We start from the raw sequence: 17,249 nt of genomic DNA on the forward strand, positions 1-17,249 counted from the left end.
GTGCTAAGGGAATGATATAGAGGCGTGCCATGAAAAGACAAGGTTTAGCCTAGGAAGGTTTCTGAATATGATCCTCGAACCACGCCTTCAACCTCCAAATTCCACGTCCATTAAATTTCAACCCTCATCATATTTTAACCTCCATCAAATTCCAACTCCCATTATATTCTGGCCTCCATAAATTGCTATCCCTTCTTTTGCAATTGCAGATGGTGGGGCAATCGGTGGTTGTAACGGCGGCGGTGGCTGCGGTGGCCCTGCTTATCGGCGGGCTTATTGGTCACTTCGCCACGCCCAGGACCTACGCGGGTGACTCCATGGACAGGTAAGGCAAGCCCGTTTACCTGGCTGACGGTCGTTTTATTATTATCTCCATCGATAACGTGACGTCTTGTAAATTTGTTAATTCTGTTGTTTGTATTTCTTTATCTCGCATTTTAATAAGTATGTGGAGGGGCACATTTGCGTACGACTGACAGTGAGATTATCATTATTTTTATTTATTATTATTATTATTATTATTTTTATCGTCATCATCATCATGTCATCATTAATACTTGTCGTTCGTGTAACATATAATGCTTGTATTGTCATGGTAGAGTAACGCCTTGTAATATCCCGTGTTACCCCAGCCTGTCCCAAAAGCTGGTTCGTGATGGGTGGACGGCAGACTCCCACCTTAACGACAGGATCATTGAATTGGTCAGCAGCGACAACATTAGGGAGAATCTCAGGTGAGACAACCTGCAGTACTGTACTTATTTGTATCCTGTTATGGGTTCTCTCTCTCTCTCTCTCTCTGACATATATATAGATATATATATATATATATATATATATATATATATATATATATATATATATATATATATATATATATTATATTATTTACTATAGATAGATAAATAGATAGATAGATAGGTATGTGTGTGTGTGTGTGTGTGTGTGTGTGTGTGTGTATTTAGACCGTTTTTTCTTGAGGGAAAAAAAAGAAAAAAGCTTCTTGTAGGCTTTCGGCCAATGATTCTTTCATTTTTTCATTAAAAGAACTACCACCAAGGATACCAGTGAAACACTTCACTTCCATAATAACTTCTTAACACCAGTTTTAATCAGTCCAAGTATAACAGTCGTTAACCCTCTACAATCGACTCCGTCAGTTAACTCATTCCCCTGCCCAGGCCAGAGCATTGAAGGAACCCCACCAATAGTGACTCCTATATAATTCATCACATCAGTAATCCAAACCGTCTGTTAACACCATCAACCCACCTCATCAGTTAACCCTTGCACCTGGCCACTCCCAGAGAGCTGTCGAAGGAGCCCCACATTGCCGGCAGCCCCAGAGACGAGGCACTGGCCATGATGTTACAGCAGAGGTTTCTCGATGCCGGCTTTACCACCTCACGTCTGGTGTCCTACAACGTACTACTCTCCTTACCTGACCCCAACAACCCCAACCTGGTATGTACGAGGGGTTGTGGAGGGGGTGGAGTAGGATTGGGAGCGGTGGTTTATTCTGTGGGGTTCTTACAGAAAACGTTTGAGGTTGCTGGCTTTACCACCTCATATCTGATGGGTGCCTTGGTGTCGTACTCTCTAAACCAAACCCCGCCAACCACAGTGAGGTTTGCTACGGTAATGATATTGGGGTTGTGTAGGAGGTTGTAGATATAAAGACAGTATATGCAATTATTGGGATTGAAGGTTATGACATTGTAAGGTTGTGGAGGGGTTGTGTGTGTGTGTGTGTGTGTGTGTGTGTGTGTGTGTGTGTGTGTACCGTGGGCTTTCCAAGGTCGTCTCTAACACCTCCACACAACATCCTATTTTTTACTCCTAAGGCGACCGGTTTATCCACCTCTCTCCACTTGTCCGTTTTCTTAACATATTATTAACACAACAGTTATTTTACTCATTCATTCTCTCTCTCTCTCTCTCTCTCTCTCTCTCTCTCTCTCTCTCTCTCTCTCTCTCTCTCTCTCTCTCTCTCTCTCTCTCTCTCTCTCTCTCTCACGCACACACACACACACACACACACACACACACACACACACACACACACACACACACACACACACACACACACACATACATGGAGGACGTTGTGTGATTTTTTTTCATGCTCTTTTCTGATCATTTGATTTACTTCAGTTTTCAAGCTGGAAGGATTAGATAAAACCTTTCATAGCCCTTCTACTAACATATAGGTTTTTTATATACAGTATTTTATATATAGCTGATATATAAAATGGGATGCAGGCTAAGTATTTATAACCCCCAAGTGTATTTTATAATTCCCCCTTGTTATCTGGGTTCATTTCGCATATACCCATCCAGTTTTGGTAATTCCAGGTCTTGCTTTCACATTATTGTATATTGTTTAGGTTATTGAACAAACTGGACCACATTTTTTTCATCTTTTTGGAGCCTATTGGCGTTATCACAGTGCAAGCAAAACTAAGGTTCCATCCCAAAGCACTTCTTCGTGACTAGCATCATATTCTAGTTTTGATCTGTTATCACGCAGCGTCCAAGATGCAGAGAATGCCATTTTTTTGGGCCAAATTAAGGTGAAATGAATTTAGACCTCTTAATCGTACTAATGCAATTAATAAATAGCTAATTTACTCTGATATTACTGTACTGTTAAATAAGGTGCCCAGTTACCATGTGAATTGATGAGTAAATTATCATGAGAATGTTTATGTAGTGGAAGAATTAAGAAATGGGGAAGTTATGTGGGGTAGGATATATTTGTAATTAGTGTACATTGTTAGAGTAGTAGTAGTAGTAATAGTAGTAGTAGTAGTAGCAGTAGTAGTAGCAATTGTTCCTGTTGCGTTGTTAATGCCCTTGATGATGATGTTGCAAGCTATTGTTGCCATTGTCAAAGGAATTGTGAGACCTATGTATGGAGGGAGATAAATGGAGGAGACAGATATGGGGGGGGGGGAGTTGCGTAGTAACAGATACACAAAACTCTGTGATCCAGCGTGGCATGTTCTCATTATCTTACTATGTAAAGTCTATAAAAGAAAATGATGAGTGAGAGAGAGTCATAGTATCATCTTTTCAGTTAATTCCTGAAATTGAGGGTGAGGAGTGTCTTATGTGTCATTGACCATAAAAATCCACATCCCCATAAACCAGGCAGTGACGTAGCTATTTGGGGAGGAAGGGGGGGGGGAGACAGACTGCCACTAATCCTCTCATTACTGGATCTAATTTATACATTCCTTCACGATGGTTAAAATGATTCTCTCTGTATACATACAGCTTCTACTATCCTGTGTTTCTTATAATGACTTTACTACATTTGTACCAAAAAAATCCCTTCCAGGTTCATCAGATAAACTGAAGTCACAGTCTCTACATGGAACTTTGTACATCCCTGCAGTTTCGTTACTAACTGGTTTATTCTGTATTAACATTGATCTTAAAGTGAAAGTATATGTAACTGCAATGTTTACAACCAAATCATGACTCACAGATTTCACCAGGCTAAGTTTTGACACATGGTACTGTGATGTACAGCTCCTTTTGTTGACTTTGTGATGTTGGTCTAGGTACAGAAAAGGCTTTTCTGGCTTTAAATATACATGCCTTATAAACCAACTGGAACTGCTAATTCTGAGTGCCCCAAGAAACATAGAAGAAATAACTGACATTTTAGTGGAACTGTGGTGATATGAATAATTTTGTATACTGTACACAAATTGCACTGAGTTGGTTTCCTATGTACTGAAAAGCTTAGTGTCCCCTGTTCATCCCAGTGCACAAATACTGTGCATGTAGAAATGGAAGGGAACCATTATTTTCCCATTCAGCTTTAATTGAGGGAGCCGATGCAGTTAATTCTGTGAGAAAATCTTCAGAGTTAATTTATATGTCTGGCCAAAGGGAAGACACATCGGCATACCTATACCAAGTTAGATTTTGAGGAGATATGATGGTAAGAAGGTTGGATTCAAAATATTCCATGTACAGGTTGCTAAGAATATGAGAAGGGGGCAAGCCCATACCCATAACAAACTTTTTCATAAAAAACTGAGAACCAAAAGAGAATGCATTACATTGCACACATAGTCTAATAAGTTGGAGAAAGACATCATGTGGCATGTCAAGAGCAATGTTACAATTAGGTAATTTCTCTTCCAAGAAACTACTTACTGTTCATCTTCAACAGAGACCAGGTGTGGTTACCCTGCATATAAGCAGCTTCTCAATAATTGTATGTACCACTCATGGTCATACAGTAGATCCACTGAAGAGGGCGACAGCTGTCACCGAAACTGTTTGGAAATACTGTACATCTTTTTCATTTGCCAGTGTGGGTTTTTTGTACCCTATTTCATGTTCACGATAGTGTGACATTCAGCTCTCGGAGAGTTAACCCGGGATGGAGGGGACTAAGGGGAAGGCCATGGAACTCATGGCTGGAGCAGGTTGATCCTTCCTGTCGAGAGAGACATAGAGGGGGAAAGATCACAGCCTGGAGAGTAGCATGAAGGGATCCCAATGGATAGAGTCAGAGAGCGACTGAGGCTATGCATCCCATGGCATTTGCTCCCATGTGATTATGATATCTTTCTATGTACCATTATATATGGGACTGTTCAAATATGTATGCATTTTGTGTGTGTGTGTGTACGTGCATGTGTGTGTGTGTGTGCACATGTGCATGCATGCATGCATGCACATGTGGTATGTATATGCATATGGGCATGCATTTAATCAATGTATGCTATCTAGGGTTGGTGGCGGTACTGTCAAAGACGAGGGAGAGTGGCCATGTGCAGTTTGCCACAAGGGCGTGGGAAGTAATTCCATCTTGTGCGGTGTTTGTGATAAATGGGTGCATAAGAGATGTAGTGGTATCAGAGGTAGACTGCGAGATAATGCTGATTTTATGTGTACGGCGTGTCGGGGAGAGCAGGTGGAGATTGTCAGACGTGAAAGAATTGAACTTGCTGGTGAATCTCTTGAGTGTGTGGAAGAGTTTTGTTATTTGGGAGACATGTTGTGTGCTGGAGGTGGGGCTGGAGCTAGCTCTGTGGCTAGGGTGAGAAGTGGTTGGAAGAAGTTCAGGGAGCTCTTGCCTCTCTTGACATTGAGAGGACTCTCCCTACGTGCTAAAGGGCCTTTGTATGCAGCATGTGTTAGGAGTGTAATGCTGTATGGTAGTGAGACCTGGGCAGTGAAGGAGGAGGATATTTGCCAGCTCAGACGTACAGAAATGACAATGATTAGGTGGATGTGTAGTGTGTCCCTGCGTCCAAGGTCTGGGGGGGCTGGGTTCATGATAGAAGAGTTGAGAGATAGGATGGGACTGGAGTGTATTGGTGTTGTGATGAGGAGAGGTAGATTGAGATGGTTTGGACATGTGGAGAGGATTGGGGATGATAATTGGGTGAGGAAGGTGAGAAGTGTTAATATTGGGGGTGGGGTTACGAGGGGTAGACTGAGAAAGACATAGGACGAGGTCATTAAGTGTGACCTCAGGGTTAAGGGACTGAACAGGGAGGCTGCAATGGATTGTGCAGCATGGAGAGCCGCCATTAGGTGACCAAGTCCGATGCTTGCAAGCATGTTGGAGCCTTTAAAAACGAAACGAAACGATGCTACATGTACAGTATATACACTACTTTATATCCATTCATGTAGGGAAATCTGTTTATTCATCAAACTGTCTACCTTTGCACTTGTTCGTCCATCCATCCCGTCATCCACCAATTCATCCATCTCTCCTCAACAGATCACCATCACCAACTCTGCAGGGGACATCATCTTCACCAGCCACTATAAGGAAGAGCCTCTCCAGGAGGGCGATGATGACCCCAACTTTGTACATGCCTTTAATGCCTACACACCTGCTGGTTAGTACAAAGGGGGGGAGGGGGAAGAGAGTAGGGGAGTACAAGGGTCTTGAGGAAGTACACGGATTACAGGGAGGTACTTGTGGAGAGGTAGAAAGGTTGCAGAAAGATATTAAAAAGGAAATTGGGTGCAATGAAGACCTCAAATTTGTGTACACCTTCGGTGTCATTGATTAGTCCATCCATCCATCCATTGCCAGACGCCATGTATCCCAAACGGGGTGGCCAAGGGCTTAGAGTTAATTGTTTTACAGAGAGGGGCACTAATCCTTCACCAACCTCACTTGACACATAGGGATTGATTAGTACAGGGAGTATATTAGTCATGAGGAACGAAGTACAGTACAGTACATTGTAGCTTAGAGGGAAGAACACTGGGAGAGGCAAAAGAGTTAGAGATAGGCACAAATAGGAGAAGCAGTGGGAAAAAAAATGATGACCCTAATTTTGTACACCTGCACACCCTTTGTTTAGTACAGGGAAGGATCACCGTATTTTTGTGGATCTAAGATACAACATTGTGAAAGACTGATCCTAATCCTGGAGAGGCAGTTCTGAGAAAAAAATTAAGTTTTCACTGTCCAGCACTGCAGAAAGCATTGATTGATGTGAGTCGTTTTCGCTCAGATACATATCTACCTTTCAGAATCTCCATTCAGTGCTGTTCATCATTGTTTTTTTTATTATATAAAAGAACTGTACCACCATAAAAAAAAAAAAGTAACAGCCCCTTCCTCACAAGAAGTTCCTTAGGGCCACATTGCCATCTTAACTATGTTTCAACACTGTATTTATATTCATGAACCGTCTGATATCGTTCATACAATAACTGACATTAAAGTTCACCTCCATTAAAGCCTAAATAATACCTGTATATATGTCAGTTAATAGAGATGAATACTGTTTTTGTTTAAATGACTTTAAAACAACACGGGTGAATTCAATATTTCTGTCTTTCATCTGTTAGAGAAAATACAAAGGTCATTGCAAGTAGAAATACACTTTCTTTATCTGTAAAGCAGTTGCTTGTATGTGTGTATGGTATATTAAAATCTTAGATAACAAAAACAGAATAAAAACCACAAAAAAATCAAGTACAGTACAATGAAGTTTATAGCAGAATATTTACCCTTCATGGATCATGCTTGATTCATACTCTACACCTCCGATGTTAGGGAATTTTCTCACATCAGATCTCGACTTATCATTGACTACAGTAAGCCCTTGTTATAACAAGCCCTGATATAGAAGTAATTAGATTTAAAGAATACCACAAAACCCACTGAACTGTCATTAGCTATTTAGAACAATGGCTTTTACATGGGGCGCAGTGGGTCACAGTACTTGTGTTTCCTACCCTTCTTACCCTAGCTTGGTCTGAAATTTCCCCCTCCACATCATGATTGCTGAGATTTCATAACAGACTGTAGTAATTCTGTACTAGTCATGAAGAAGCAATATGAAAAAGATGTGAGAAATCGCAAAAGGGTGATATTAAGGGCCAAGTTAGTTTAAAATGGGTATAGTTTACAGTTTTAATACTACAGAGTGCTGTTGTACTCATTTACAACTGAAGTACAATACGGCATTTCTGTTTGGGAGCACAATAGACAAAATGTCTCTAGCCACTTCACTCACCATCACTATCTCACCGTCAGCAATATATTTGTCTCACTCATAAAAGATTAATAAAGCATACTTAACTGATCAGAGTATATTAAAAACATTGTCATTCACATCAAAACATATTGGGTGAAGTGAAAACTTCTGCTGTTATGCTTGGTAACAATGTTGCCTCCCAACTGCTACACACACACACACACACACACACACACACACACACACACACACACACACACACACACACACACACACACACACGCACACACACACACGCACACACACGCACGCACGTGCGCGCGCGCATACACACACACACACACACACACACACAACAGAATTGATAGGCAAACTGTAGTTTAAGTCCTTTCCATCATTTCTCCCTCTCTCACACACTTCATTTTCTCTTTCCTCAACTCTGTTTTACCCCCTTCAGTCCCATCTCCTCCTCTCTGTCTCACTCAGTTTCTTTCTCACCCTTTTACTGTCTTGCTGTCTTCCAGTCGTCACCCCCCTCCTCTCTCTATCTCTCTCTCTCTCTCTCTCTCACTTTCTTACTCTTGCAGCTGACGTGGAGACCAACAATGGTGAAGGCCTGGTGTACGCTAACTACGGAAGAGTGGAGGACTTCGATAAACTGGAGGAACTGGGAATTAACGTCACTGGGACCATCGTTATTGCTCGTTATGGCAAGATATTCAGAGGGAATAAGGTGAGTGGCTATGGTGATGATAGCCACGATAGGTTAAGGTAGCTTGTTAGGATAGGTTGGTTTGGTTAGGTTGAGTTGGGTTGGGCTGTGTTTTGCTTGGCCTATGTTTTGCTTGGCCAGGTTAAGTTGGATGCATGGTGATGGTTAGGGCAGGAATTCAGTGATTTTAGTATGTAGTTGTGGCTGGGTGTGGTGATTGTGCTAGGACATGGTCATGGTAGAATTAACATTACTAGAATCATGGTTATTGCTCATTATGGTCCCATGTTTAGGGAGAACAAGGCTAATGGATGTGGTGGTGGTTTTCTTGTTTGTTCAGAACACTTGCCTCTCAAACATGATCACTGTCTGCTTGAATGGTTGCATGGGTAGACATGTAGAAGTATACCCTGCCATTTTAGTTGCCCAAGTAGTCTTTGTATATGGAAGGAATTAAGGACATCACAAGGGTTTAATATCCTTTTTCTTACCTGGTTGCTGATAAATTGATTCTCTTTAGTAGAAATTGTGAAAATCTGTAGATGATTGGGCCTGTGAGGAGGAGTCAGGGTTCTCTTCTGGAGAGTTGTGCAATGTTTGAATTAGTGATCTGGTGCACTGAGAGTACTATTGATAGTTTTGCCTTGTTCATGCATTCTGATTCCTTGTTTTTTAATCCTGCCTCACACTGTCTTTCAGTGGGATAAATTATGACCTTTTTTTTTTTTAACCCAGAATAAAATGCCTAAAGAATATCCTCTCCTGCAGAGGGTTAATTACCTATAATTTTTGCCATTTTTTTGTGAGTTTCATTAATTTTATCTTGCATTTTGATGGTCTGGCAATGATAGAAATTTTTCTATCACCATATGATCTTATTCAGCTCAGGGGTGGCCTTTCATCATCTGAGGGTTAAAGGTATACTGTGATTCTGGGATAATAGAAAACAAACAACCACACACACTCTTGACCAATCCAGCACCATTTGCTGCCATCCCCAGCTGCAACATGCCCAGGAGAGAGGCGCCCTGGGCGTGATCCTGTTCTCCGATCCTGAGGATGTGGCCGGGGAAGGTGTGGAGCCAAGCAAGGTATACCCAAACTCATTCTGGCTGCCTGGATCGGGGATGCAGAGGGGCACCACCAAAATGGAAAATGGAGACCCTCTCACTCCAGAATGGCCATCTACAGGTTAGTTGGGATAGGGGATAGAGGGTTAGATAGAAGGACTGGTAGATTCCTTAACTTTCAAAGGGATAACTGCCCAGACTGGAGACACAGAGAGACACCACCTATATAAGTGAAAACATTCCACTCTCTGGAATGGCTGCTTTACTGAGAAGAGGGGACTGGGGATAGAGGAACAGGAGAATTGATAGAGAGAAAGGGAAGGGTAGGGGGTTAAGCTGGCAGAGGTCTTACAGTCTCCCTGGGTTGTAGATGCTGTAGGATATTATATGTTTGGGTGAGAGCAACTCTCTCATTACAAAGTGGATGTCCACTAATTAGGATTAGGGATATAGGGGTTGATAGAAGGATAAATTGGTGCCAGTAGAAAATTGCTCTAATGGTAACTCACACTTCTTAGGTAAAGACATACTTCAGTGCCATATAAACTTTTCAGAAATGATTTATAAAAGCTTCATTACAACAGTAACCCATTGAGCCCAAGGATGTCTTATTTGTTTTGTTCTAGTAATTTCTGATATTATTAGGCTTATGATAAACTTCTCAAAATATAAGTGTTAGATATAGCCTCATTAAGCCCCTTCGATATGAGAGGGCTTTCTGTAGTTGAGTGAAACTGTCGTGTTACAACGAGTGGAAACTAAATAGGACATGACCTGGAAATGTAATTAATTTTGGTATAAAATTTGCTTCTGCAGTTGAGAGTATTCAAGCTATTATTGTCTGAAATAAATTCTAGATGCTTAAAAACTATGAACATTATTTAATATTTTTGCAAGTGACTGTTATTGGATCAGAACTTTTATTATTTTGTATGAAGAACATGCCTGTTGACTTGTTTGTTTTCAGCTTGATATCAGTAGCCTTTGCTTCTTGCTGTAAGTATTCTAGTAAAAACTGAAGATGGATGGAGTAAAATATAGGTTGGTAGATGGACTTACTGAGAAAAATAAAGACATGTATTGCAAAAGACATGTACAGTATTTGAAGTAGATCAGCTAGACAGATGACCATATTGACTGATAGAAAAGTAGACAGATAGAGATATACGGTACATAGATAGATAGACTTGTAGATATATAGAAAAACAGAGACAGTTAGACTGCTTGCTTATAAGAGAGAAAAAGAGAGAGAGATTATTTGCTTTATTAACTAATTGCTTGCATGCTTGCCCCCCCCAGAGAATGCATACCGCCTTAACATTTCCGAGGCTAAGCTTCCAAAGATCCCTTGCCAGCCCATTGGATACGACGACGCCAGAGTTATCCTCAAGTGAGTATGAGTTAATTCAAGGGTTTTTGTAGGGTTTGGAAGGGGGTATAATTATCATCAACATCATCATCATTATTATTATTTTTATTACAGTATTATTATCCATCCATCCATCATCTAATCCAGTGTTGCCCCATGGGGAGCAAAGGAGCCTGAGGCTGGGCAAGTTGGTCCTGGCATTTAAGATGAGAGTGACCAGCTTCACTCATCCCTGAGTGGCATTACGTGAGCAATAAACCCCAACCACCCCTTGGATAAAAACCTACTCGGGCTCAGTCCGATTGGAGCGCCTCAGCTGCCTGCTAAACCACCAGGCGCCGTAATTTGGTTATATGGTTACCACCCAGCATAGTAAATGGTTTCCTGGTCTGCAGGAAACCATTTGGCTAGTCACTCAGTGTAGAGTTACTCGTAGACAGGAGGAGGAGGAAAGAATGAAGGAAAGAAAGACAGAAGAGCGAGTTTAAAGTCACCCGTAAGCAGAAGGAAGAGGAAAGAATGAAGGAAAGAAAGGTAGAAGAGGAAGGAAGGGAGGAAAGGACAGACACCCAAAGCAGCACTACATTGAGTGAGTGGATGGTGAGAGCCCCCACGTACCACAGATTTTATTATTATTTTTATTATTCATCCATCCATCCTTCATCCAGTCCTACGTTGCCCCATGAGGAGCGTAGGAGCCCGGGGCCAGGCAGTTGGTCCTGACATTTAAGATGAGAGTGACCAACCCCACTCATCCCTGAGTGGCATTACGTGAGCAATTGACCCCAACCACCCCGTGGATATAAACCTTCACAGGCTCAATCCGATTGGAGCACAATAATCACCCACTAAACCACCAGATGTCAAAATTTGGTTGTATGGTTACCACCCAGCATAGTAAATGGTTTCCTGGTTTACAGGGAACCATTTGGCTTGTCACTCAGTGTAGATTCATTCATAGGCAGAAGGAAGAGGAAAGAATGAAGGACAGAAAAGCAGAAGAGGGAGTGTAAAGTCACCCGTAGGCAGAAGGATGAGGAAAGAATGAAGGAAAGAAAGATAGAAGATGATGGAAGGAAAGGAGGAGGGAGGAGAGGACAGGGCAGACACCCAAGAGCAGCACTACATTGAGTGAGTGGATGGTGAGTGCCCCCACCTACCACAAATTATTATTATTAGTAGTAGTATTGTTATTATTATTACAGTATTATTTTTATTGTTATTACAGTTATTGCCAAAAGTGTTATGGTTAGTGCCAGAAGAATACAAGTACAGTACAGTAAGTTAATTACACAGCCCATACACACACCATGACACTGAGCAAGGAGAAAAGAAAAAAAAAAAAATGGAGAAAAATTTGGGGGAGTTTATCAATGGGTGTTAGAGCATTTTCAAGAGTTTTTCAAGCTACTTTGGTATAATTTTGGGATTATTGTGTTATACAGTGTTATTTTTTAAAGCTGCTTTTGTATTGTATTGTATCTTTATAAAGCCTTCGGTATGCTTGCATGGTTTGGCCTTGGTCACCTAATGGCAGGTCCCATGCTGCTCGATCTCTGGCATACTCCCAGTTCAGTCCCCTATCCCTGAGGTCACACTCTATGACCTTGTCCCAAGTCTTTTTCAGTCTGCCTTTCACAACCCTATTCCCAACATTCACATTTTGCACCTTCCACACCTAATTTTCATCCTCCATCCTCTCAACATGCCAAACCATCTCAATCTACCCCTCCTCATCAGAGCACCACTACATTCAAGACCAATCCATCCTCTTAACTCTTCAGTTGCACAGTCCTAGCCTGCCCAGACCTCAAATTCAAGGATGCACTACACATTCATCAACACACTGTCATTTCTGTACATTTGAGCCTACAAATATCCACTTCCTTTACTGTCCAAGTCACACTACCATACAACATTACACTCCTAACACATGCTGCATACAAAAATCCCTTAGCATGGAGGGAAAGCCCTCTCAGCGTCAGGAGAGGCAATTGCTCCTTTAACTTCTTCCAGCCACTTCTCACTTTAGCCACAGAGCTAGCTTCAGCTCCACCTCCAGCCCATGACATGTCCCCCAAATGACAAAACTTCTCCACACACTCAAGAGACTCTTCCGGCAAGATCAGACCTTGCATGCCTGACAACCAACTTGCTCTCTCTGACACAATGCACACAAAATCAGCATTAATTTCCAGGCTTTCTCTGTTACGACTACATCTCCTATGCACCCACTTATCACAAACCCTGCACAAGATAGAGTTACTCATTGAGGGTGACTTCACAGAAAAGGGACTGATTAGGGAGGCTGCCAGAGATTGATCAGTGGAGAGCCACAATCAGATGACAAAGGCAGATGCATGCAAGCATGTTGGAGCCTTTATAAATGGTATGTATAAACATTTCATTTCCCTTCCTCCTTCCTCTTTCTTACCTTTCCATTGCCTTACCCTTCTCCTCCTCTCTCTCTCTCTCTCTCCTTTTTTTTTTTTTTTTTTTTAATGTAGAATCCACTTCTTCAACCTCCAAACATCCCACTTCTCTTCAATTTCCTTCTTCCTTTCTTATTTTTTTCTCAGTCTCCCAGAACGTTATACAATTTCCTGATTTCAACTCATGCATCTAGACCCACCCGCCCTGTCTCCCTCTGATCCTTCTATACTCCTCACAGACTCATGGACAGCACTGTCCCAACCCCTGAGGAATGGAAAGGTGGACTGACAGATGTGGCATACAGGCTAGGCCCCCAGCTCCTCTCTCAGTACTCGGGCCACAAGTTGCGACTCAGTACACACAACTCAAACAAAGTGTTTAAGTCATACAATGTCATCGCTACCATTAGGGGCAGTGTTGAGCCTGGTGGGTAGGAGAGAGAATGAGTTTGTGTGTGGGGTGTGTGCCCACACACGTGCACACATGTGCACACATGCATGGTGTCCCTAGAAATGTGTGCCAAACTTCAGGAGGTTATTCTTGGTTGATTTTGTGTAATGCATATTATATACACATGGATCAAGTTGTCAGCTGTTGTTGAATTACAGTTATTGATGACCTTATGGGTAAATTGTGAGGGACACTATTTTTTACCCATTAGGTAATCAGTAAATGTAACAGTAATAGTTGAAGATTGGACTTATGTTTTCGTACCTAATTCATGAATAACCTGAATAACCTCCTTTCACACACACACACACACACACACACACACACACACACACATATATATATATATATATATATATATATATATATAATATAATATAATATAATATATATATATATATACCTTATTTAGTATATATATATATATATATATACACCTTATATAGTGTGTGTGTATATATATATATATATATATATATATATACCTTATATAGTAGTAGCAATGTAGCTTTTTTAGCACTTGCAAATTCCTTGGAATAATTGGTGCTTTCAAAAAACGAAAAACCTGATTGTTGTTATTATTATTATTGTTGTTGTTGTTGTTGTTGTTGGTCATCCACAGCTAGTCTCATTTTTGCTTAGCCTAATACATATTGCATCAAACCATTTTCCCTACTAGTCTTTCCTCATTTAAATTTAGGCATGCATTTCTCTATCCTAGATTTAAATGTCATAAAATTGTTCATACTGATTTTCCACATCTACTATATCTCATTCCTTTTCTCAGTTTATTTCATGATTGTATCTTTTAAAGTCTTAACAACTACCAGTGCCTCTTTTTATTATTACAGTTTAAATTTTTTTTTTTGTACTGGTCATTACTATCAGTTGTACCATATGACACTATAATCTACACTCGGCTATTACATGGTCACTTCTCCCAAAGGGTGGAGATTATTCTGTTTCGTTTATTCAGTTTTCTTGCATATTGAAAACCAAGGCTGGGATTGAAGGTTCTCCTTCACCCTTAGCTCTTGTAAATTCATTAATATGTTAATAAAGTAATCTGTCTATCTGTTTCTTTACAGTCAGATGCCATAATTTCGCAAGGGATGGCCATGTATCACTGAGTTAATTGTTTTATGGGGATTGGCACTAACCCTTCTCCAACCCACTTGTCACGTAGGGAATCTGATTGCCACGTTTAATAATTCATCATCCCAAGTATTATCTTCTACCCGTGGGTCTGAGTCAGTCCTGTTAAAAGTGCTATTAAAATCCCCAGCTAAAATAGCTGCTTCACCTTTCCAGTTTCCTTAGTACCATATACTTCTTATAATTTGCTCAGTTTTGTCAGCTACAGTATTTCACTGTAATCTCTGTGCCAAGCATTTTTGAAGGTTGGCATATAAACTGTAACAACCAATACTTCTCCCTCTTTGGTTACTATTTTCACCACTACCACTTCAGCCTGAGTATCATCAGTTTCCATTTCCATAATCTGCAATTCATTCTTTATCACTGTCATCACTTCCCCACTCCTCTCCTTCCCCCTGTCTCTCCTCCATTATCGCATAGTCTTCTGTATTCAAAACTTCGCTTGCTATTCTGGGATTATGTTAGTGTCTGTTAAGTATACCACATCTGGTTTTCTGCTTAGTGTAGTACTTGTATTTTTCACTCCCAGTAACTTAGATATCAATTGTTCCACCTAGCTTGAATCATTTATACTCTCTTTACCCACCACTTCCCTATTTGCAGTCCCACAACTGTGTAGAAAAAAAAAATAGCCTTTTCATTGTCATTTCTCTCACTGTCCATCTTTTTGACCTCTTTGAGACTTTCGTTTAATACCTTTGTGCCCTCCTTGCTAAGATTTCTTTTTATCATCACATGTTTAAACACTTCAATGTCCTTTACCTCACTTGCTGTGCTCAGAATTGTGTATACAATCTGTGTACTGGAAAAGTCACACTGAGGGGTCTGATTTGATCTTTTTTGTATTTTCCAGTCCTGCGGAATTCTAATATATCTCTGTCACTTAATCATTTGTTAACTTCCTTTGTAGGTTCTTAATAAACTTCTTGTCTTCTCTGTCCTTTTCTGTTCTGGATTTTATTTGTGTTATATTGTAGCCAGATATTATCACTGATCTGTTTCTTCCCATTGTGTCCCTTAAAAGATTTTAACTTTTTCATGTCTCCTTTTACTCCAGATACAGTATCATTATTTTCTGCTGTCTCAGCCTTGTTCTTTACTTTAATGCTAACATCTGCTAGCAGATTTTCTGTACTCCCTGTTATTTCAGCAAGAGTTTTCCTTGCCTCTTACTTACATTTGTTGGCTGTTTTCATCTGTTCAGTTTGACTTTCAATACTCTTGCCCTTTTTTGCTTTCTCTTGTGACTGAATACTGGTTTACCATATTGTTTATCTTTTCCTCGAGTTGTTTCATATCTGACCACTTCATCTATCTCATCCCTTCATTTATTTTGTTCTTCTACTAGCTTTATTTTTCCCTCTTAATACTCAGACTTTTTGATCAGGTCCGTTCACTCTAGTAACATTAGTCAGATTTGCTATTTTGTCATTTTCATCAAACCCTTCTGAGTCTTTATCTTTCTTAATTCCTCTACACCTCTGCTTCCTCCAAGCCTTCTAGATGATGGTGGTGATCTCTGCATATAGGAAAATACTTTATCTTTCACAATAGAAACATTAACTTACGAAAACCACCTAGCTGAAAAAGATGTAAGCAGAAGCCAAGCTACCAAATACATACGATCAATTCTATTAAAAATTTGAGTATAACTGGGTGTTAAGCTATCAGTCATTCTACCAGTTGATTTACTGAGCATTTTACAGGACATTTGACCCACTCATTCCGTGTAGAACAGGCACAAACAAGTTATAAATTGTGATAGTTGGAAGATTATCAACTGCATTCATGCACTGTCTGCTTATGTGTGTGCATGCGCACTCACACACATGCACGCACGTCCGCATGCATGCATGCATGCACATCTTATGTAAAGTTATGTATGTACAGCTGGGTATCCGGATTTTAAAAGCTTGTCCACACATTTTGCTGGTGGCCCACAGTGGTGTTGTAGTTACATGGCACCCAGTATTGTAATAATTTGCTTAGAAGTCTGATTTTTTTTTTTTCCCCTAACTTATTAACTTGAAGGATGTCTCAGAGTTTTTTCACATAAAGTAGCATATTGCTTGCACACATCACAGACTTAAGGCTTGTACTGACTGTACTTGGCATTGTACTAACAGCCCTTACACTTAAAGTACATACTAAGTCCCCACATGTATTGTATATACCCCCTGCCCAACTAAGTCTGTTCTCTCCATCCACTCTTGTAGACAGGTATGTGCTGATCGGAAACCACCGTGATGCTTGGGGGTATGGGGCCGTGGATCCCTCCAGTGGCACAGCACAGCTCCTGGAGACAGCACGTGTTCTAGGGCAGCTACTGAAGGAGGGGTGGCAACCCAGACGTACCCTTGTGTTCTGCAGCTGGGGAGCTGAGGAGCACGGACTTATTGGCTCAGTCGAGTGGGCTGAGGTACATCAGGGGCATGCTTCATGGGTTCATAAAAAAATATATAGGCAATCCTCATTATACGTTAGGGATTTGTGGGAAGTGTTAGTAAATATTCCCTCATTTTCGCTACATTTCTTACAGTATTGTTGTAACTTTAGGTACAAGTCTGTAATACGCTATA

The 17,249-nt window shown here is 40.7% G+C and overlaps 1 protein-coding gene across 1 annotated transcript in view; it reads left to right on the forward strand.

Moving 5' to 3' along the window:
- Positions 1–247: 247 nt before the first annotated feature.
- Positions 248–17,249, forward strand: part of LOC145404829 (N-acetylated-alpha-linked acidic dipeptidase 2-like) — a 34,541-nt gene continuing 17,539 nt past the window's right edge. Inside the window, exons 1-9 of the mRNA XM_080276327.1 lie at positions 248–325; positions 633–734; positions 1,308–1,464; positions 5,759–5,879; positions 8,066–8,211; positions 9,192–9,381; positions 10,560–10,650; positions 13,301–13,488; positions 16,887–17,089. Coding sequence (XP_080132453.1) covers positions 318–325; positions 633–734; positions 1,308–1,464; positions 5,759–5,879; positions 8,066–8,211; positions 9,192–9,381; positions 10,560–10,650; positions 13,301–13,488; positions 16,887–17,089 — 1,206 coding nt within the window. The 5' untranslated portion in view covers positions 248–317. The remainder of the gene's footprint in view (positions 326–632; positions 735–1,307; positions 1,465–5,758; positions 5,880–8,065; positions 8,212–9,191; positions 9,382–10,559; positions 10,651–13,300; positions 13,489–16,886; positions 17,090–17,249) is intronic.

This window comes from Coenobita brevimanus, chromosome 65 (assembly GCF_032717465.1).
Source record: "Coenobita brevimanus isolate Jiangsu-jjx chromosome 65, ASM3271746v2, whole genome shotgun sequence".
In the NCBI taxonomy this organism is placed as follows: Eukaryota; Metazoa; Arthropoda; class Malacostraca; order Decapoda; family Coenobitidae; genus Coenobita; species Coenobita brevimanus.